The sequence below is a fragment of the Nipponia nippon genome, unplaced genomic scaffold (genome assembly GCF_047370975.1).
Source record: "Nipponia nippon isolate SJK-2023a ecotype South Korea unplaced genomic scaffold, ASM4737097v1 scaffold_7, whole genome shotgun sequence".
Taxonomy (NCBI): Eukaryota; Metazoa; Chordata; class Aves; order Pelecaniformes; family Threskiornithidae; genus Nipponia; species Nipponia nippon.
In genome coordinates, this window is record NW_028262391.1 from 35,900,943 (window position 1) to 35,925,215 (window position 24,273).

The 24,273-nt window shown below is 35.9% G+C and overlaps 1 protein-coding gene across 5 annotated transcripts in view; it reads right to left on the reverse strand.

Moving 5' to 3' along the window:
* The window catches only part of FTO (FTO alpha-ketoglutarate dependent dioxygenase), a 254,058-nt gene that overhangs the window by 89,826 nt on the left and 139,959 nt on the right, over positions 1–24,273 (reverse strand). Inside the window, exon 9 of one of the 5 annotated variants that reach the window (XM_087739735.1) lies at positions 22,786–22,837. The exons of the other annotated variants lie outside the window; for them this stretch is intronic. Coding sequence (XP_087595861.1) covers positions 22,828–22,837 — 10 coding nt within the window. The 3' untranslated portion in view covers positions 22,786–22,827. Of the gene's footprint in view, positions 1–22,785; positions 22,838–24,273 lie in introns of those variants that run through there. 5 annotated transcript variants of the gene reach the window in all.

Below are 24,273 nucleotides of genomic sequence, written 5' to 3' on the forward strand. Positions count from 1 at the left end.
AGAACTATTCCAGAGAGTAGGAAGACATTTCTGGAAATTTACAGAATACCTTTTAGCCATTCTGATTTTTATTTGTATCTTCTGGAGGTGGATTTGGGGTATATGGATTTGCACAGGTGGATTGCCGAGTCTCTGAATAATCTTTTTTCCTCAGGCTACTTTACCCTTCAGCCCTGTTAGACTTTCCGTGGTACATTGCAGAGCTGTACTAGGTAAGTTCAGAGCACAAATCCTATCATTTATCAAGAGAATCTACACACTAGATTCCCCCCCACACCTTTGAAACTTCCTAAGTCTTCAACATTTCTTTGGTACCTTTTTGAAGTAGGCTAAGCTAAGGAAATCCATGTCCTAGCTCCTCATTCTCTAGACTATGAATCTCCAGATAAATCCACATAACGTTTTCTGAAAGACACAGGTAGTGCTTCTGATACGCTGCTGATTTTAAATGAAGGCTGAAATCTTATGCCTATGGCAACAATACAAGTTTTCAAAAGGAAGATTTATTTCAGGTCTTATCTTGAAGAACAACCAGAATTCTGACTGACTCAAGGGCCTATGCCAACAGCAGCTAGCACGGAGCACGGAGCCGGGTCCCTGGGGACTGAAAGTCAAGCGGGTGGAATTCAAGGTGACCAACTGCCCACTTTGTACCGCCAGCCGGCACATTCCAAAAATAGGGCACTGCATTGGCTAGGCAAGGATTTGGTTACAGCAGACAGAGGATATTACTAGCACAGTATATGTTAGCTACTGTTTGTCTCTACAAAATAATACTTAGGGCCAAGCTTTCAAAGACAATTAAGGCCACCCCTTGGTTTTGGGCCAGAAGGTTTAATCCCAGAATTCATTGCTACCACAAAATTTGTGGAGTAAACTAGAAGGCTGCCGAAACAACATTTGCAAATGTGCTTACAAATAAATTGTTTCATTTGCAACTACACCTTCCTGGAAGCGCAGAAGCATTAGGCTACTGATTTTTATTGTATATTTCAACATAGCTGTGGAAGCAGTATTTCCTGTAGAAGAAACTTCATTTAAAACTTGCCCTGTCCTTCTTCCCTCATTCATAATGACACCAAATTTACACTTTTTGCTTGCAAGCGTTATATTAAGTACAACTAAAATTCAAATAGGAGAGAGTTGTCCTTGAAGTCTTTCAAACATAAGAATGACAACCTCTCCAAGTGTAACAGCCCAGATTCCATTTCCAACCATATTAAACACCAATCTTCAAGACTTCAAGTTATTAGAAGCTTAATCTAATAATCACAAAGAAACTATTATTATACTATTAGAGAAACATCTGTCAACTGTGTTTATAGTTTTTAAGAAACTATGCGTTAATGAGATGCTGTGCTTTGTGTTCAGACAATGCCCAGTAGATTATGTCTGTGTCCTACAAATCCTGCCATTACAAAGTACAAAGCGCAGCTTTTACATTTTATCACTCTTATAAAACATTCAACAAGACTTTCTTTCAAAAATAACACTTTTTTTTTGGATTGGAGTAACAGCAAAAAAAGGACACCTTCGCAGCTGCCATCACAGCACTACCTAAATAAAACAGATACTGAGGTTCACGTTAACATGATAAACATTTGAAACACAGAATTTGATTATTTCAGGGGTCTTAAAAGGTTTTTTGAAGAGTGAGACATAAAATAAAAGAAATAAAAATGTAACATAACCCACCCTTCTGCTATAAATCATTGAGCTCCTTTTCCCAAATCCATTAATAAAAACAGTGATTGTATTTCATGTTACAGTTATCTACAAAAGACCGTTCTTAATTGCTCTTAAGGCATCATGTTTTATTTTAGCCAGGTTCACATTTTATTGTGGAAGACTAATGGGGCATAGACTCCCAGCAGAACTTATTTTAAACCTTGGACCAGTCAACTATAAAAAGGGTATAAAAACAGTTATAGAGGCAAAATAAAAATTAAAAACTATAGCTAAGCTTTCAGATTTACAGGTGTAATAAAATATGTCATAAACTTTTGCTTTCATTCCAAAGCTTTGTCGTAAGAACACGCGGAATCCTTCTCCATTTCAAAAGCGTATGTTCAATTGTTAAATCTTTCTGTTTTCATTTTTAGTTTATAGTCTTGCTTGGGTACATGTAATTTCTTAAAATTTATTGCTATTTCATTAAACATCCTTGCTGATCAGAATGCAAGAGTGATAAGAAGAAGAACCGTTACAGGATAATAATAATAACTTAATGGCATTTCTTGTTAATGAGGCAATAACAAGAGGCCTTCAGGCTTTCTGCTTCAAAGTTGATTTAACCAAACTACTTTTGTTATTATCTTATTAACCAGGGCCCTCAAGTTGTCATTGCCCTAATAACAATTCGAAGACCTACTGGGTTCATTTATCAAATTAGTTAAGGAATCAAATAATAAGTTAGAGCTAAGAACTTACGAAACATCATGATATTAGACAGACATGACCTCGTCGGTATGTAATACTGAGTTAGTGCTGATTCAAGACAATAGGTGTTGCTATGCTGTTTGCAGCAAGCTCTCTGTCAGAAAAGACTGAAATCCTAATCATTTAACATATGTAAATATTTTCTAGATCAAAGATATTAGCACTTGTGTCCTTAAAAATTCTAGCTCATTTATGCCATCTTGCTACTTGATTTTGCTTATTAGTTGCAGCTGGATACCATTCCATTTTATTTCCAAACTTAATTGTATTGATGTAGCTGAGCGGCAACTCAATTACAGGTTTCTTGATATTGAGGACATGATTTGAAAAAACAGTCGTCTTAAAAGAAAAAAAATCAAGTTACACTTTATTGTCACAGTGGAAAGTGATCCGAACAGCCAGAACTACCCCAGACTTATGGGGGCTGGCTTTCTTTATATATTTCCTAATTTTTAATCTACTCTTGTAGTTTTCCAAATAGTAGTAATTCCAAAGGTAGTTTATTTTAATGGTAAAGCCATGTCTTCAAACGGCTAGCATGGTTTACTTGCCAAAGAGCTGCAGAAATAACACTATTGCCTACCATGGCAAAACAAATAACAGAGACAGGGAGGGTAAAAAAAAAAAAAAAAAAGTTTTTGTACAAGATTAAGTGTACATGAATATTTTGGAACAATCTGGTAGCAAAGAGGCAAAAGGACTTCACTGAAAGTCTACTGCTGGCAAGGTGCACAGTCACCCAATGTTTTTTGCTTAAGTCTAACTAGAAACTGTGGTTATAGCCATGGAAGCAGCATCTCTTGTCCACAGAATGGGCTAGTTCTTTAGTACTGTGCTACAACACTCAGTTTTACGTACTATTCCGGCAGGTTGCATTCTGCTAAAGATAACAAATTTTCAGGCTGAAGGAGCTATGAAAATCTGTCACATGAACTGAGTTTAGTTTCTCTAACTGTTCTGCTCCGTTTCTGTTTTTACTAGAGTTAACCAAGGCAAATTATTCATGTGGAAATATTCTTATTTCCTAGGTGAACAGTAAGTCCTCCACAGAGAAAACTGCTTCATTATGCACATACGCAAAATGACGTGTGCAAAAACGTACATGCAATAGATATCTCTATTACCCGAAGATATCAGCAGCTAACAGGTTTATTTCTAATTCCCTGTCATACTCTCCTGCCACAAACACTTTTAAGTAGAAGAATCTTGAACTGGCTCAGGTTTGTTCCCAGCAGGCATACTTGTAAAGATAAAAAGAATAAGATTTTTTTTTTTCCTTTCCCCTGCTTACTCCCTATTTTAGTAGTTATTAACAAGAAGAAGGGCTAAGGAAGGAATGGAATGTTTAGCCCAGCACCACAGTCTGATCTTGCAGAAACAGAAAACAAGAGCAGTCAAGCAAGGTAACTATGTTCCTATTTCTGGGTCTAAATTTCCATGCCAGGTTGTCTTTTAATGTCCGTTTCTTAAAGTTTTCCTACTCTTAATCCTTCTTGCTAAAAAATTTGTTTTGTTTTTTCATCCTACAGCTTCTGGCAGCAAGTGGTATGTAAACGTTCAGTAGCCCATTTGAACCCCGTTTCAGAACAAAACAATTTTGGTTTCTAAGTGTCTGAATTACTTTAACTAAATCTGAGGATTTACCTATTGAAGCTTGAGCAGCTCCCTTTCAACTCTGAATGAAGGAAGAATTATGAGACTGCAGTTATTCAATGAGAGCTATCTGTCCTGGCACTTAATCAAAGGGATTAGGATTTGGAAAGAAAAGCCTACAGGTGATCCTCCAGGAAGCATACCAAGCAGTTATCAAAAACATACAAGTTCAAAGCAGCTCAATTTTCATATGTTAAAAGTATTTGGATGAAGCCTCAGGCTTGTTTCTAGGTAAAGAATTGTGTTAAAGCTGTTTGTACTTGCATACTTAGTAGACAAGGGAATGAAATAGCATGTGGTGAAGCAGTGCTAGGTCCATCTAACCCTGATGTAACACAATAAATCAATCTTGTTTTGTTAGTGAAACATGATCTGATACTGAGTCCAGGTTTCAATGCTCTTTCCTCACTCTGGCAGCCATAACAGACACTCATTTACCTCTTCAGCAAAGAAAGCTCCTATAACATAACGGGAAAGATGTTACACGCTACGTCAAGTGCTTTAATAATTGTTATTAATCTTGTAGCTATGTTCTCCCCCTCCACACAATACTTCGAATTTAAAATATAGTCAGTATCTTTAGTTTGTAAGACTATTTTTAAACTATTAGCTATTAACTATTAACCTGTCTTAGTCAGAGGCGTCAATAATCAAAGTTAATGCTGAATCGTCACTCAGCTACAATTATTTTATTTACCACAAGCATTACACCATACTGGCATAAAAGGGCAGGTTAGGGACAACGAATAGTATGTTCCATTGCATTGCCAAGAGAGGAAGGAACACTTGAGTAGCAGGGCTGGACCAGCTGTGGATTCAGGACAAATTATTTAAGAGTTATAAGCCTCACCACCACATCTCTGAGATGGCTTTCCTTGCCAACCACAGGCAGTTATATTTTACACGAAATAAACGGAGATACGTCTGTCCAGAAGGAGACAGAAAGAATCCACTGTACATAGTACGTTCCTACCTAAAGTCACCATAAATCATACAGCCAGTCGTCATGTAAGTTAACACTGCATCACTCTGCAAAGTTTACCCGCACAATCTGTGAATACCGAGAGTGGTGTGGAAAGCGAAGTTATACTCAGCAGCTGAGGTATACTTGGCACCAGCAGTCTGGAAACTGAGACAGTTCTTAAAGTACTGAGTGCATGGCTTCGGGCAACACAAAAATTCTTAAAACTCAAGAGGGTTTAAATATGTATATATACATCCCTCTCTACATATTTATACATCTCTCTCTCTCAAACATTATCTCAACTTGAGGGCAAGTACTTCACAGCCCAGTCCACAGGAAAGGAGAATGGCACTGATTTCCCAAAAGGGGAAAAAAAATATTTCCACGCAGAAAGGAAGAGGAGGGTGAAACATGTTCAGCACCCCAGCTTTCAGTCTTTGTCTGGTAATATTTAGAAAAAAACCTTTTGTGTTTCTTCTTTACGTGTTGTTAACATTACCATCCTACATACATATCAAATCTATATATAACCCTGCATAACAGCCAACCAATCAACTCAATTCTGTGTGGGGGAAGTCAAGATTTCTGCATCTATCAATTTCTCTGGCAAAGTAATGAAGAAAATTTGGAGTATCTTATACAGCAAAGTTAACTGGACCAGCTCGGTTAACACAAAAGCACAAGATAAATTCTATGGAATGACAGAGCTTGGAGTTGCACAGTATATGTGCAAAAAGTACTGTACTTTAAAACTAGACATTTAAAATACTCTATATGCTTACAAAAATATTAAGATGTGTCCATATTTACAAAACTACTTAGTAATAATTTTTAACCAAGACTTGGATTGTGGATTTTTCATGGATAAGTCCCAATCTTAGTTAATTTAAACAAATGAGGGAAAACAAATAAATTATGGATTTGGAGAAAATTGTTTTGAGTGGGTAATTACAGATCATTCAGAATAATTAAGTTCCACACTCCTGAAATACAAACCTTGTAACAAACGTGAACTGTAGCAGAGCTATCAGGCATGACGGAGAAACAATACCATAATACTGACTCTCTGTAGCTTCCTATCATCTTTGCATTAAATTACCCATTTAAATACTCTTCAGAGACAATCTTGAAGTCCTTATTTGGGCCAAATTCACATTTAAGAGCAGCATGATTTAGCCCTAAAGTATTTAATAATGAGGAATTGGAATAAATTTAAATTTACATTCTGATTCTGTCTCCATATAGTCTCATATGCTTATGTTCACAGTTGTAGAGTCAGAGCCTTAAATGTTCATAGGAAAAATTAAGAAGAAAAATGCAACAGTTTTCTTAGGTGTCCTTCACAATTACTCTCTAAAAAGGCAGAGTTATTGAACAGAAGTGTATGTTGAAACAATAAAAGTCTACTAAAGTACACCCTTGCTCCAAGTAAAATATACATAGTTTATTTTGAACGTATGCTTATATAAGTAAAACTAAACAAGTAAGAAGTCTTACCTTATTAATGCAGGTTTCAAGGCATTACATTATCAAAAAGTTGTGTGCTACACTACAGAATAAACATAATAATGCTTAATATTTTTAGCCTACTGATAGACAAATCAGCCATTCCAAAGAAATTCCAAAGTCTTAAAAGATACTAGTCATCTTTAGGGAAGTGTCAGGTACCCTCATTCATTTATATATTTCACTTAGGACTTGACTTATACCTGTATCAATAGACACTACTCATAATCCTGATACTGTGCTAGACAGCATATAAACAAGGAGTAGTAATCAGCCACGAACAGCCTACAGTCAAAAAAAGAAAAGGACAAATAAGGCAGGAGAAATTCTGTGTTATGATTACAAGTAGTACAGAGACATCAAGTACCTTCCCTAAGTACCTATACAAAGACTAAGGGAAAGCTGGAATTGAATCCATACCTCTTATCTCTCTTTCCAGAGCACAGAAAAAAAAAACCCTATCAAAGTCAACAATAGCTGAGGGCACTCAGCACTTTGTAAGATCAGTCTAGCAAGAAGTTCATCTTTCTTTAAAATAAAGCTATTGAAAGCCAAATATCACTGTCATTCATAATGGTGTAAACCCACGAAAATTCTTTATTTCAGTGGAGATCCTTAGAGTGGAATTTGGCTCCGGAAAGAGTCAGTTACTGAAACTGATGAGTTTGGTAAGGAATTTTAACTAACTTCAATGGAGTTCCTTTGGATTTACACCAGCATAACAGTGTATTTATGCTTGTACAACTAAAATAAAAGGCTATACCAGTTAGCTCCCCGTGCTGTCTCTCATAAAAATAGAAAGGGCTGTTACCATCACAACATAAACACTGGAATACATCTTGTGTACACTATTAAAAAAAAAATAAAAGTATTGCATGATTGCCACAATTTTATTCTTATGTCTTTTTGCCAAAAACAAAATATGGTTTTAATATAAGTTTACATCTGCGTAGTATTACATGCATGTAAAACAGATGTAACCTAATTACATTTTCATTTAAATTGCTAAATAGCTACTTAAGTAAAAAGCTAAAATAACATACAAACAACAGTTACTATAATAACAAGTGTACTTAGAATTAAATGAAAGGGATCAAAGCTACAGCATACAAAATTTGAGCTGGTCTTTGAAAAAGATACAGTGACATAACAGTGCTGTATTGATTTACTCAGTAATTTAATGTCTCTACAACTCAGCCAGAAGACACATCTCAGTTTAGCAGAGACACATGGAGGAAAATTCAGAGAGTTTATACAAAGACTTTGGGTCTCATAAAGATTAGACATACTCTACTAGAGATTATGTAGCAAAATCCCAAATTGGAAATTAGAATACCAATGCAATACAATCAACTTGATTATAGTTTTAGGCAGACCTGTCTGAACTGGCTGGACTCAGAAATCATGTCCTGACAGTGCAATCAGAGTGTGCTTTTTTTATTTTTAGCAGAGAACTGCAGTCTTCAGAAGAGATACCATATTTATTTCTATTTCTCTCCATGCAAACATATGTTCACTAGAGCTAAATTTGTGGGACTAATCAAAACATAGTGAGTACAGTGGAAAGACTAGAATCAACTCTCCTGGGTCTTTAAAGAAGGGAAAATAAATCTAATTTTCATTCAAACATATTTACCAGAAAGGGCTAAAATTTCAAAGCCTGGACACAAATACAAAAGGATGACCTGCATTGGTAAGGCATATTTAAGCGATGTGAGATAGTCAGGAAAAGGAAGTACAAATGCAGGATTCCGTATTCCTACCGTCACTCTCAGGAACTTAAGACAGTAGTAACATTTCATTACATGCAAATAGCTGTGACTTCTATTAGAGTACCACTTTAGGGAAAAAGCAATCATACATTTTTGTCTGCAATAAGTCCTATCTTTTAATTACCTTATTTGTTCATACTTTGTGTTTTATAAAGTTTGCCTTCTGCATGCTTGTCTTTCCAAGCCAATTGTACAGACTTTTGTAGATGGATACAAGATAGTGAAATTTACTGTCATGAAACAGCTATTATGAGACTATACTTTGTATCCTATTACATTTCTGTTTACTTGTTAGGTTGCATATGACTGATGAAAGTTCAACATGCTGATAAGCAGAGCTTTGTAGAAACATGCAAAAGCATGTCAATTTTTTCTAACAAATTATTTTTCTATTAAATAAACAGTTAAGGATGATATTGAATATTTTTTTCAGAATAATGTTGATGTAAACATTCAAGTTAAACCAATGCGTTCAGTATGTGTAGGCCACTTATTACTGGTTCACTTGAATGAAACTTTGCCCTCTTTAGAAACACATTGGAGCAAGAATGATATGCGCTTGCTGCTTTGTTAAAAAAAGAAAAGACAATGACCCTCACACACGACTCTTCCGCACAACAAAGTGATAGAGGTTGCAGCTCTTCAGCACCAAGGAACTTACTGAAATGTTCAAATTCACATTATTTTCACTTTTCCCAAGATGTTAATTTTATTTAGTTGCCTCTTAGATAATTAGTTATAAAACACCTAAATTTATGATTCTATTTTCCCCTAATCTAGTAGAACCTAACAAATCCGCTTAAAAGTAGGAAATTCAAGCATCAGTTTTTGCAACCTGCAGAGCTTGTTTTGCATATGCCTATACATATGCTCTCTAAAGTTATTATTTGCTTAAAAAGAAAATCTACAAACATCCAAATTCCATCCAGGAATTGCCTTCTTCGATGAGATTGTTTTGTTAACACCACAAGCAGTAGCAGTCTAACCAGATTCCAGTTTGACTTGAGGTGGCCACTCCCTGATAAACCACACCTCTTGTCCTCTCACTATTTGTCTTGGAACTTTAATCTTGAATTACAGCAAATTCTAAGGAATAGCACAGCTGAACATGTGTTTCATCTACCAGCAGTTTGAAGGCAGGAGAACAAGTTAAGTAAAGAGCACAAGCTGTTTAACCTTCCCACTTACACAAAACCACATGTAATTTGCAACAGCAACTTGGGGGCTGTTAAAGTGATAGGAGACACATTTGAAACAAATTCAGTTCCCAACCAGGTCAACAGAAGTTCAGATTGCTCAGCATTTAATTACAGGTACTCAGTATGTGTCGAGCTTAGAACCCAAGTGAAATTCCTGTTTAAGGTCCTCAAAATCTATATTCCTTCATTTCTATTTTATTAATAGTCTACTCCTCTCTTGCTTTTATGCATCCAGACATCGCTACCACAGGTTTAATATTTACAGACAATTACTTAATGCATAATATACACTTTGATTCTGTATAAAAATATAACCTTGAAACCAAAACATATTCTACTGTTAAGGCACAAACCAATTTGGGGGAATATGCAAAGTCAGGAAGCAGATCCGAGTACTCCCTGTTGCCATTATACATCGGAAGGAAATAGAACTACTGGAAAGTCCTGTTATTAGTAGTCTATCTTAAAAAGATAGATCAAGTAACATCACCAACAGTAGGTGCAAGAAGGTTTTGAGGCAAAGGTTTGGTCTCCTTCTGCATCCTTTATGCTACCTAGAACAAACAGGAGTCTTAGCTGATGACAGCAGGCTGCTGAGATTGCAGAAATTCCTGGCTTCCAAATCCCTCATGCTGCACGCCTCTGCTTTTGTGCACTAAGGCTAAGTACACACAGGCGGAAGTACATTTTTACATGTTTTGGTATTAGACATGGATCCACTGGAAAAAAGATACATTTATCTTGCAGAAGCATGGCTTTTTCTTTGCTCATTTCAAAGAAATTATCTTCATTAAAAGAAACATGAATTAACTTGCCAGGCAGATGTTATTCTGGTGGTCTCTTCTGTGCGGTCTGGATAGAATAAATCATCTTTCTGAAAAACTTCCATTTTCACATAATACTGAAGTCCTGTATTACTATTTATAGGAATCTTGTGATCTTTTGAAAGAAAAGAACTCTGTATGTTTTTTCCATTGGAAAAAAGCAACAGCAGTTACTTTACCATGAAAGGTTCAGTGTATGCAGTAATAAGCATTAGAACACTGACACTTCTGAAGGAGGAACCAGCCTCTGACCCTATTTTGAAGTGCCAATACAACTTTAGCGCTTGCATTTTAAAATATTTACTTCCTTCATAGATATTTTATGTGTAGATCTCAGTCCCTCAGCTGTAAATATTCTTATTTTCACATTAGCAGAAACCGAAGACTAATATGATGCTCTAATATGAAAGGCTTCCCTTCTTGGAAATCAGATTGTCTTCTCCTGTCTTAAACTCAGAATCAAAGGCATAAAATCATGTCTGCATTTGGTGACGGACAAATGTAGAATCATAAACATGGAAATGCAAATCCTTCACTGAAATGCTGAATAAAAACTTTTTAATATTCATGTCTCTGTGGGGGAAATATCCTTTGTTTTGAATTGTTTTTATGTTTTGAGATAACTGACATCACTTTCCAACTTAGCTCTATTTCCTCAATTCATACATAGCTCTAACTTTTTTTCTTTTTTTTTTTGGAGGGGGACATATAGAAGACTGATTATCAGCCAGTCAAGAAACTGACCCAGTGAAGAATTTTTTTTTTCCAATTACCAAGTCACCACACTTTCAAGTGAGTTTCTCTCCCTCACAAACAATAATTACACTTCTGAATGCTGCCAGCACTGGAGCCAACAGTTTTGCATAGAAATCTGTTAACCATGAATCAGTAAGCACCAGCATAGTGGAGCTGCCTTTTTTTTTTCCTGTAATACCTTCTATACAATTAAAATCAATGCTGTCTGACAGGATAAATCACTACCAAGAAAAACACTCCACCTCCTGACACAAGCTGCCTTTCATAACAACAAGTTAGAACAAGAACAAGTTACTCTCAAGATATGTATACACTTTTGTTTCTTAATGGTCAGTATACTCCAGTAGTGTGTCCTTTTGACTTGTATTTTGTGTCAATGAACTACTAACTTACCCCTTCATGTTCAAGTCCTTTTTTTCTTTATCTTTCCGTCTCTTTTCTCACTGATCTTTTCACTCCTTATTGGCAGAGCCCTCCCAAAACACCGATGTTTATTATCATGAGAAAAAAACCCTGGTATTTTAGATCTCAACTTCCTCTTCAATCTTTACTTCAATTTTTATTCCTCCTATATGCATTGAATGTCAGTTTACTACCATTGTTTCAAGTTCCTCTCAGCTTCCTTTCTGATCACCTCAGCTTGGTCCACCTTTTGTTCACAGAAATCACTTCCACTACATGTTGTAGTACTTTCCTTGAGAATTTTTAGAGCCTTTCCCATTTCCATTCTCCTTTACATCTTTATTGCCCTTAATCTTGCGGTGCCCACAAGTCTTGAGATTTGTTTGTGTCTGAGCATTTAAGATTGATTTGATATTCCCTTCCACATGTCTTCTAGCAGGTCCTTCTCCTCCCACGAGCCATTCTTGGTCCACTCATCTCTTCAAATAACCAGTTGCTTCATAGGGACTTTATTAACTTTTCCTTTCCAACGTACTCAACCCCTTGCTGCCTATTGATTTGACCCCACTGTTAAGAGTCGCATGATGTCCCTGATGTCCCTTTGTGAATTTCTTATCAACTTAAAAACTTTAAATGACTGATCCATCTTCTACAATCCCTTGAGTCCCTGTTTTTGCATGTTGGGTTAAGGAATTCAGAAATGGCACACAACAGTAACATGAAATGTGTTACATTTAATCTTTGCGAGTAATTTATTTGGAAGCATACATATGCAATTATGAGCTGATCAGGCTGTTTCAAAGGAAATGAAGAAATTTGTCTCCCTTCTTTGTGAAATTTAATATTGCAAGATATATTCCTCCTCTTGTTCATAAGTCAGAGATGTTCCTCACCTCTGTCATTCTTGTCCTTGCTCTATACTGTGTTTTATGCTGACATTATGCAAGTCAATATTAACTTATTAGTTTGATAAAGTAAAACATGTAACTTTTTACTGAGCTGTTAGAAACTTATCCTATATATTCACATGCTATGTAGATATAAAGTGGCTACATCCAAGATAATATGTTTCCAGATAAATGCCAGACCCAGATCAAGGAATACATAAGAATACAATCTTTCTGAATTTTCCTCTAGAGGATGAGATAAAATACCAAACTAACTTTACCTATTTACATTTGGGCTTCTGGAACCTGCAGGGATGGAAAAGTACTGCCAGGAATTATTTCTTCGACTGATTTGCATGTTACATCAAGCAAGCAGATACTTATTTTTCCCATGTGTGCACAATGGAGAAGATGATCTGTTCCCAAACTTGTAAAACAAATTTAGAATTCAGTCACACACTTAAAATTCACTTGGTTCTTTATAGATAAATCTGTTGAAACAAACCTCTGCCTAAAAGGCTAAAAGAAATGTTATTTTATTAAATAGCACATGGAAAAAAGCCTAGAATTTCAAAGACATAATATGGAGAGAGTAGCAGGGATAAAATGAAAAGAATAAAAGCATAGAGAGATCCTTCTGGGACCCTTAAAGTTTTATGAGAATAGCCTTAGTGAAAGATCTCTGAACATGTAAATGTAAATTAATTGAAGAAATTGAATCTTTACCTGCATAAATTTGTTACATTTAACAATTAAAATCTATTTAAATGTTAATGATCTAAAATTTTAAACGTGCCGCCTATTAACAGCAATGAAACCCACCACAGTTTGATCAATATTAATGAAAGAAAAATGTTAAGGTAACAAAACCTAGTGCATTAGTAGCTGTTGGGGAACAGGATTTTTCTTTATTAAGCTTTCTATAATCAGACAGATTATAGCATCAGATAGATGCATATTGTGTAAAAGAAAATCTGCAAAGGATAATTTTAAGAAGAAAGAGACTAATAATTCGGTATACGGTCTGGAAGGTCATTCATAATTACGGATTGTTACCTTACATACACTAACCAACAACTTGATATCAGAAATTGAACAAGCAGCTCTTAAGAAGCTGAAGAATGACATTTGAAATAATCCACTTATCATTACCTAATACATGCCTCTTGTACGCATAATATCAGTAGCAAACTCACTGCACCCAAAATTGCTGGGCAGCAATCATCTATGGAAATGAAGCAATTATCAGGTGTGTTATGCTGTATCCTACAGTTGCATGCTGTATTTGAATTCATCATGTTTTTATGCAATTGTTAGCAATATCTTCTAAAACACACATCCTACCTGTCAGACATCTTTCTATTGAATTACAGTTTTTCTGTTTGTTATTTGTCTTCATCCACAAACAAACTGCTATATATATTTTTTCATATAAATACCCTTTTTTTTTGCAGTGGCTTTTAAACTTTACATATAGGCTCTTTTTACTTTCTGTGCACAACTGTCTTATTTCCCTCCTACTATTTTCATATCTCAGGAGGGAAGTAACCTCAAAATTTTTAGTTGCAGGTAAATCCACACAAACATTAAGACTTGATCGTGAAGTACTCCTTCAACCTGAGACCTTCTAAGAATCAGTTCACATATTACCAGTTCCTCTTTCAAGACTTGTTCCTCTCCCTAGCAGCAGAGGGTGAGCAGGTGGGTACAGATGAGACCAAATTCAGGCAAAGAAAAATGGAAGACCATTACTGATAAATTTTGCATCCTGGGAGCAAGGATGTAAACTGCAAAACCATTGTAGGCTATTCAAAATCAATCTCAAACCTGGGTCTCTAAAAGAGCTTCTAAGATTAATTTAGACATTATTGACTTGAAGGATAGGTGGTGGAGATAGATCTGCAAATAACCCTAAAGTAGCTCAGCATACAGATGCTTGCGTTTTCTCCTGTAATGTTCCATCAAGGCTTTTATGAAGGCTTAAACATGACCTGGGTAGTGACAGGGTCCCTACCACTGAGTCATCTGTATCCCTGGCTTTATGGCTGTGCTGTACCACCAGAGGGCACACACAAATAAATGAAGATACCGAACTGGAATGAAATGTATCAACATTTGTAGAACTAGGTATCTAGGTTCCTTGGCTCTCCTTAACCCAGAGAAAGAATAATGCAAACAATTAACTCTGAAATTTAAAATTTCTGAGAAGAGTATTCAGGTTTAAAAGTCATAGCAATCATGCAGAGTCATTTTAAGGCATTTCTATTCAATGGCTCCTACCAGACTAGTCTGCACTCATGGTTCCCCAAACGACCAAAGATTTGGCCTAACAAAAAAATCATATCCCAGGGTCTTCAAAAATCCCATGGAATTTTTTACAAACCCCATGTCCTGTCCAACATCCAGCTTGAATTATGCTACACAGTGTACGCAGCTTCCCCTGTAATTTGAGTAAGTTAGTTTTCTTATTTCTCGCCCTACCTATCTAAAGAAGGTGTAGGCTGGCACATGTGATGCGTTGCATTCTTCATCAGATCGCACAGGGATATGGGATTTTAAACATACTGTCTGTCAGTGGCTTCCCTTTTGAATAGCTGGATCTATATGCAGCATACATTTGACTACTATCATGCCATTAAGGACCGACCATGCAAAATATTTTGTCTTCATGTAGAATATAAAGTGATTAACTGAAAATATAGTAACAGACTACATACGGCAATCAGAGCAAATAAGGAAGCACCAATGAATGTTAATATGTTTCCATGCCTTACAAATCAATAACATTTTTAGTACATAATTAAAAAAAAAAAAGACATTTACTGAAAGGAAATCTTTAGTTGCTAAAACTTAATAGTTGCTATCTTAACAAAAGACTGCTTGTGATCAGAAATACACAGAACTGCTGCACGGGAGATAAGTTTTTGAGAGTCATTATGAAACTACTGATTACTGATAGTCTGGCACTAAAATGAAATGATAGTCACTGTATGCAAACAATCCTTCTGACTAAATATTAATATAAAGATCTACATACCTCTTCAATGGCCTATTTATAAGGAGAAGTCTCGCTAGCACAGCTCCTGAATTTAACTTCTGCATAAGTTTTCTATATCCAAGGTATTCCAGACAGAATATAACCTTAGTTTAGAACAGATACTTGTGAAGTGCCTTTACATGTACACCGATATCTCAACACCAGTATTCTGCCTAGCAAAGAGATCATAAATGTCTTCGTTCTTTTACCCAAGGCAGGTAAATAAACCCTGATCTGACTTCAGTTCCACCTTGTATGTTTAATGATACACACAATTAAATGAAGATATAATTCTATATCTGAATAGCAGATGCTAGACATCTACTGTGTTATGAAAATAATAATTATTAATCATATTTATGTCAATCTCTACATTTCACTTTACAAAAAATATATAGGCTCTTTTGGGCAAATTAGAAGTAAAAAACCATTCAAACTAGGAAGAAAAATGAACTCATTTATATGAAGCAGATACCTACAATTAACAAAGACATAAAGAAGAGTGATCTGGAAAGGACTCTGTATGAAGAATTATTAAATAGTGTAAGACCGTTCAGCCTAGAAAAGTGATCACAAAAGGGAGATGCAATGGAACTCAATAAAATCACATCTGAACAAAAAAACTCAACCAACCAACCAAAAAAAAAACCAACCCAAAAAAACCCCACCAAACTTACCTAGGGAATTACTTTTCACTATTTGCTAATAAAAGAAACAAACGAGCAAAAGCAGATAGGATTTTTGTTTTGGGTGTTTTGGTTTGGGTTTTTTTGGGGGGGGGTGGTGGTAGTGTGGGGTGTGGTCATAATCTTTAGTACATAGTGCAACTGCTCAGAACAGAATATTGAGGCTATTAAAGGTCTACTTAAATCAAAAATGATTGCATAAATTCTCTGAAAAGAAGTACCTATGCAGGACCATTGAATGCAAAGATATCATCACCTTTGCATCAGAAATTGTTAGCCACAAATTACTGGAGCTAGATCAATACCTAGAGAAAGAATCACTATATACTTCCCTAATTCTCATTTTTTTTTTTCTTTTGCTATCTGCTTTTGTCCAGCATTATATGACACTGAGCTAGAAAGATCTTTGGTCTGACCTGGCATGGTGCTGCTTACCGTGGGGGAAGCAGAGCAACACAGCAGATTATTATAGCAACATCTCAGCACTCTTTTTTTCCACTCTTATTGACAGACACATTCTTCTTTACATTATTGTATTAAAACCATGAATGCCGATAGTATTAAAACAACAAACAAGGACGCTACTTACAAATTATTAATCTTGACTTGCATAAATATGATATTCAGAATATAGGTACTTGGTATTCAGAACATGCATGCACTGTGATATTCACTGAACAGAGGGACCACTGGGAGCACCTATGGACACTAATGAGCTACAGCTGAAGTGTAAAGATGCAGAATTGTTCCTGGGCAAATGTGTGTTGGGGAAGGAAGTTCATACAATGAAGTAGGTTGCTTTCCTGAAGGGGGAAGGTGGAGTCTCTAACTTGCAATTTTTATGGAGGAAACAATACCAAAATAGGTGTCTGGCTCAAATAAATCTCTTATTCTCAACCTGTTGCCTTCCCTCCTCTCTACCACAACACAGACTTATCTATAACAATTATTTATCTATGACTCTACTGTATTCAGCCTTGCTGAAGCCTTCCTTAAATCATACACACACATGCTTAGATTAATAAACTATTCAATTTACTTGCCAATACTTATCAAAACTCTGGAATGAAAAAAAAGAAAGGGGCACACAGACTAGAAAACATGAGCTTAAAGAACCTAAAAATTGTTCATAAGTTTTGTAACTGTTCATGAGAAAGACTTTTTATTCAGAATAAAGGACCAATGTTGTCTTTTTAATTATCGACATTTATCTCTGGGACAAGAACATCAGGTATATAATATAGAAGATTCTTTTAATATAGAGGACAGATGGCAACTTCACTCCTGGGACTTCCTTAGACTGCCCCAGAAAAAAAAAAACAACAGCCCAAACCAAAACAAAACCAACACCAAACCCCCCATAATTTTAAAAGGCTTTGAGAATTCCCAAAGGAATGCTCGTCTGGATACAGGAAAGCTGGACTGCCTTGTTTGCAAAGCAAATGATAAAACATTTCAGGAATGTCCAGAAACTCCTTAGGATGACAATGTACAAAATCGACTTAAAGAATATGTTTCCTTGTCATCTAATCGTACAAATTTAGTATTCATTCACACACTTTCAAATTTCACTTGGTTCTTTATACATGAATCTGTTGAAACAAACCTTTTTGGAAACGAAATTATGTTAGCAGAGTTTATGATGATGTAATATGTAAATGCAGTATGGCAGGTAGGAATACTTAGGAAAGATGTTATTTGCTTGTTTTGCAACATAAAAACATTTCAATAAACTAATAAAACCAAAGCAGACTTCACAACCCTTTAAAAAAGCACTTCTACTTGTCTAAAATCATACATGCATCCATAGATGCACGTGGCATTTCACAGGCATGTTTCATACTTCACTTACAGGGTGTTAATACCGTAAGCTGTGAATCAACACTTTCTCCTTGAGTGTTAATACTATTAATGTCCTGCTGGGTAAACAGCCGGAACCAAACCGGTGTTCTAAACTGTCTCTGACAATAGTTAGCCTTCCTACCCTTGGTTTTCAGCACAGTAAAACCATTTACTTTTGTAAATATTAAATTTCTCATGGCGGGGCAGCGGGGGGGGGGAAGAGTCTGAATAAAAGAAGAGTTTAACATTGGTTTAAGAAAACTGGAAGAGATACTTCTTGTAATAGCATTAATTGAATATTCTGCAATTGCAGAATAATGTGATTATTACTGAGGGTTTATACTTCTGTAAAAAAGATTGGAATCTAGTCAACTAAATCATGCTCATCTCCATTTCTGGTGCTTTGGGCCACAAATGAAAATTTCCATCTCTCCCAGTTTTCTTTATGTTGCCTTAAAAAGCACAAAACAATAAGTGTGCCAATTTTTTTCCTTAAGCTTTTAAATGTAAAGAATGAAATAAGGCAAATATTTTTCCTCCTTAAACCAAAGTTTCAAACTAGCAGTATTTTATATTGCACGAAGTGCCCTTTAAATAATTAAACCATTCAGTTCCAAGCCTAAGTTAAAAAATACAGAGAACAAGCCCAGCCATCAATACAGGATTTGCCCCTCTGAATTAATCCAATTATTCAAATGTCAGTTATAACTGTCAGAGAGCAGTTCCTTGGGCTGGACCAAACTGTTAAAAATTAAAACTGTTTTACCTCGTTTAGTCTCTCTGCCTTTTTAATGTAAAATCCATGGTCTTGACAAAAAGTTGTGGGATTTGACACCCAATGCAACACAACCCTATTTCTGTCATACATGCATAATTCACTTTGGAAATTTGCACTTGCTTTAAAATATTACTAAAATATACATGTAACATATGCTAATTTAGCCGCACTGGCTTGTAAGCTCCAGCCACTAGGTTATATGTAAACTTTGCCAAGTGCATACACTGTACATAAAGGGATTATAAATGAAAGAAAAGATCACTGTCCCTAGCTCTCAGTTTCCAGCCTTGGCCAAACTGACAGCCCCAAATCCCAGCAACATCTAACATGCCCTTCCTGTGGAGAAGACAGCCTGTTCTCAGAGTCTTAATTACATCCCAGCTGACTGCCCAGCGTTGCCAAAATCAGGCAACAAACGATGCACCTTCACTTGCAATATGGTCTGCTAAACAGACTCCCAGTCACACAGAAAGAAACTTTCACAACAAGGAGAAATAAAGGGACAAGCTAGAGAGTGAGGGAGAGGGCAAGCAGCAATCAAGACAAGGAAAAAACCTCTTCCCAGACTCCTGAGGGACCAGTGAGCAGCAGCATGTAACAAACAAGGCTATCCCTTGCTCAAAACAAACTCGCAGCCCAAGGTGCCTCACGCCAAGGACTGCTGTTCTCCAAGATGGGCCACTGTAACTAGGACTCGATAGATTAATGATTGTTAAGGAAGGCTAACCAACCCCTCACTGCTCAGGCCATTATAATTACAGAAGAACAGCATGCCGCATTCTGCAATCGCAAATGGTATCATATGTTTTCCTGGCTGGCTTGCAGGAGGAGCTTTATTTACAGAGATGAAATACGAGAGCTGCAGACTTAAAGCAACAGAATTTTAAAATTAACAGCATTACGTGTGCTTGTGGATACCCACAGAACAAAGTTACGGTGAGATCTGTTTTAGCTTGCAGACCAACAAAGACCAAAATCTCCGTGAGGGAAAACACTCACCTGTCCTACCCGAGGCCTGATGTTTATACAGAAAATAGTTACAACATAGAAAAAGTTGTATTCAAATGAATTCAACCTTACAGAAGTGCTAATAAAGCACATCCTTTCACTAAGACTACATGACTTCTTTAGAATCTGTGAAATGAAACTTCACTCTTACTAAACGTGCTAAGGAAAATATGCTAATTCAAAGAATATTAATAGCGAAATGATGTCAATTAGCTTCCAAAAGACGGACTTCATACTACTTTTCACAAAAGTTTACTATATGCAAGTATATCATTAGATTCTAGAAATATGACGTATGCACTGACATTCACTCAATTTTAATTAACATATTTCCAGAATAGCTTGCAATAGTTAAAAAAATATTTTGGGTTACTCCAAGTACCAAGGTATTTATTCCGTTAATAAAGCTAGGTAGTTTACCTAAGAGTAACACTTCATTTTTAAATTTGCCTCCTTCTAAAATACACATTTGATGAACTAGCATAATATGATATTTATATAAAAAGATATCTACCCCATCAGTTTAATACTCTTTCAATCTTATCTCCATGTTTAAACTTGTACATGATGGACCATCTACTTCCACAAGAGTCAAAGAATTTTTGCCACCGACTTCACTGGGAACAAAACTAAGCCTGCAAAAACTGGCTGTGTAACATTTAAACCAAGAAGGACATGCCACAAACGAGAAATCTTAATGCTCTATGACAGGGTACAGGTATCTCTTAAAAATAGTTCCAGATCAGTCAGCCTTATTGATATAAGTTTACAGGACAGAACCCAAATGTACCAACTTGCACAGAGCTTACTTAGACATTTTTTCCCTTTCCAGCACTTTATATAAAAGATGAATTATAAACATCAATTGCTATAGTCAGAGTACATCACATTTAAACCAAGGATTACAGTTACTACCTTTTAATATAGGCCTATTAAGGAAAATTCTTTAAAACACAGGACAATTTTCATCAATACCTCAAAGGCAGAAAAATTTAGCTGAATTCAGAAGACTGCACTCGATAGAAGCTAACAATCCTGTTTTAGCACAGAGAAAAAGTCTGTTATTCTTACATTTTAATATTCAGCCCTGAAACATATTAGATAGGATGCAACTTGCCTACTTAGACACAGGTTAGCATCTGATGCTTTGTAGAATCATAAAATCATAGAATGGTTGTCAAAGTTTACATGCAAATATTACAAGCATTTACTAATTCTTCCATATACTTATTGCTCAGTATCGGCATTCTCTTTTCCACATGCAAAAACTATGGCAGCAACATGACCAAAGCCGAAACTGGAAGAAGGGTTACTCTGTGATTCAGATGACATCAAGCTACTAATGCAGCCTGGGAAGAAATAATGTTCTTTATAACTTAGGGTTTCTGTTCTGCTAGAATAGGGACTATGCAAGACTAATCTTTAGATAGATATACGTGTACACAATCCTCCTCCTGGATCTGCTGATTAAGGCCTTTTGGGCCTTAATAAAAGCACTGACAGGCCTCCTCGCCACATCAGCAATCACAGTTGGTGTCCTGAAGATGGTTCTGAAAGATTGAATGCAAACATTTACAAGCAAGCATGACTCATTGGAAATTTACTTACTTTATGAGAATTTTAAATTCAGATAGTTTCACGTATTGCATTCTATGGTTATTCTGGGTTCAAGGCTTCTTGGGTGAAGATGTATGACTACATTAAGGAAATACATGAAGTTAGCTTTGGATTTTATTCTGAAATGTTACTATTGGTATGAATTCACAGGTGAAAGAACTCCCCTCCCAAACAGAAGCATTTGCATTCCTACCCAAGTCCTACCTACATAAGTTAACTGTACTTTTGCTTTACTTCAGGAATTTTCTGATTTGCTCTCCCTCTCGCAAAACACAGAAGCATTTTTCCTTCATGATTTTTTTCACTTCCCTATCATCTTTTACTTCAGTCTTGCTTCTTCTCATCACAGATGTTCTTTTTTCTATTTTACTATTTGAACTAGAAAATATATTAACAAGTTCTTTTTGTGTTTTCAAACCTATGGACCTGACTACAGCAGCCTGTCTATAGGAAGATGAAGTGAAAGACCCAAAAGGTCATCTACCTTTGCAAATAGATGACCATTTAAAGGACTGCAAAAAAATTCAGTTTTTCAGTGCAATAAATATCTATAAAAAAATTTCATTCCACAGTTCCACCACTTTCTCCTGAGACACATACAAATACTAGTAGACTTAGACAGCCACACAAGGGACTATACACTGTACCTTTTACAGTAATGCAGTAAATCCCCTGTGTTCCTGACACTTGCATTAAGCAGTGCTTTTTTTTGCAGATCTTGTGGCATGATTTTTTTTAGTGTAGTTTAAGAAATAACAGAGGGTGGAGGGTTTTTTTGTTTGTTTTGGTTGGTTGGTTTGGTTTTAAATACAGACCCCTACAAGGTGAGAGAAAAACCTGCCCTATACATATTTTTATACTTGTGAAATAGATTCCAACTACCTTAGAACACTGAACTTAATACAAGAGTTGTTGCAAATATTAAAGTGAAGATGAACAGGTAAAAAATTAAAAAAAACCAAAAACCAAAATAGTGAATACACAATACGCAAACTACCCTTCCAAAAGTATAATTGACACGTAAGCAACCGAAGGATGATTTTGCTGGCCTGTATTTATGTCCTGAGAATATGCTATTGGAAACATCCACTTTTTTTTTTTTTTCCAAAACATGGTGCTACATACTTTTATCTCCATACCTGCTGCTCTTTACATAACAGAGTAAAAAATTTCAACCCACATAATCATCTTAAATATTCTGAATACCAAAATATCAGGGTTTTTTTTCCAAACTTTTCATGGCATAGAGCATGATTTGTGACCTGAGCTGGTGAAAACGTTTGCCTTAGAATAAGGTGCTACCAAAGCATGGAACTGTGCATTATCCATCGACCAACACTCGTGCTGTTAACGTTGGCCTGCCAGGTTCCAGGGTGTTGTGTGGAAACAGTGCTCCAAGTGGGATGCAATGGCTGGTTTACTGCAAAGTTTCATCCCAGCAGCTGTGGAAGGCATTTTTATGGATAGCTGCAATGGTAAGAACAACATGAGACTGGAGACCACTATGCATCGATATGCATTTTGTCAAGCATGTTGAATGTTGTGGAATTTGAGGGTAAAAATGCATGTATATGAACCAAAGAACTAGTTTTCGAAGAACTTATTCTTGCATATTATAATGATAGATTATAGTGATATGAGTAAAGGGCCAAAATAGGAAAGGGAAGGCAGAGGAAGGATGTGGTAGGAATATTATCACAACATAGAAATAACATTAAGGAAATAAATGTAAATTTATGACTGGCAGATAACCGTCTACTTTCTTTCATACTCAAATGCTAGTTAAATATTTCTTATTTTTAGAAAAGACTGCTTACTGTCTAGAAGTTTGGATCATTAGTTATACAGATACATATTTTCTTTAGATTTGTAAATAAGGATGCATGTATTTTTCTCCTTCGTATGTCTCTGACTGTTGCCACTGCTGTTCAATACCTTGGTGCTGCAAACACTAATTTGTAGAATATTCTATTTCTGTGAATAGCCCTAAAGATCTAGCTACAATGTCTGCTTAAAACAGAGTAAATTCTACACAACATAAGAGAGATTTTGCACCAACTAGACAAAACAAACTGATAGGTTATTTCTTTGAATAATAAACATTATGAACTTCTGAATACACTCCACTAAATTTACTGCACTTTACTTTTGCAGCCCCACTGCAAGCCTCCACTTCCCAACTGGAAGACTGCTGCTTTGGTGGGCACAATGAGGACACATAAGTTGCACTGGGGATGCAAAGTCATAGGCATTAAAAGATGTGAGGAATTAAGAAACTATTATGACAAGGTGAAAGATTATGAGACCCTCCTGGAGATGTAGGTCTCTTCTTCTGCCTATTGTGTAGACAGGCACATAGCTTTTTGCTAAGTCACTCTGAAGTTCAGTATTAATCTCTCTTGCAAAAATATAACAGAAAAAAAGAGCCATATCCAAGCTTTTTCTGTCACGAACAGAATTAAAATGGGTCATGACCCATCCATTTCAAGAAATCCAATCCTATATGACCAAAATCCTAATTCAAAAAGAAAACAGGTGGTATTTTTATTGGCTGCTGTTAGCTGTAAAGGACAAACCCTAAAAACAGAGGGCAGATAACACCTAGGAAATCAGCAGAAGTCCTCTAGAACTCTATTTATATGTGGTAGGAATACTATTCATGATCAGAAAAACAATGAACAATTTTATAAAGCAAAATAGACTGCATCAGATACTCTACCAGCCATACAGAAAAGATGTGAATCAGGTAATTCACAGTTATCCACTACCTCCAAGATTAAAAATTAATCACACTACTGTTTCATCCAGCAGATGCAAGAAGCCATTAAAAGCATGCTTAAAAATACTCTTTTATATGAGGAAGTTTATACTATAGCTTTCAGGTATCACTTAGAAACAAAGTA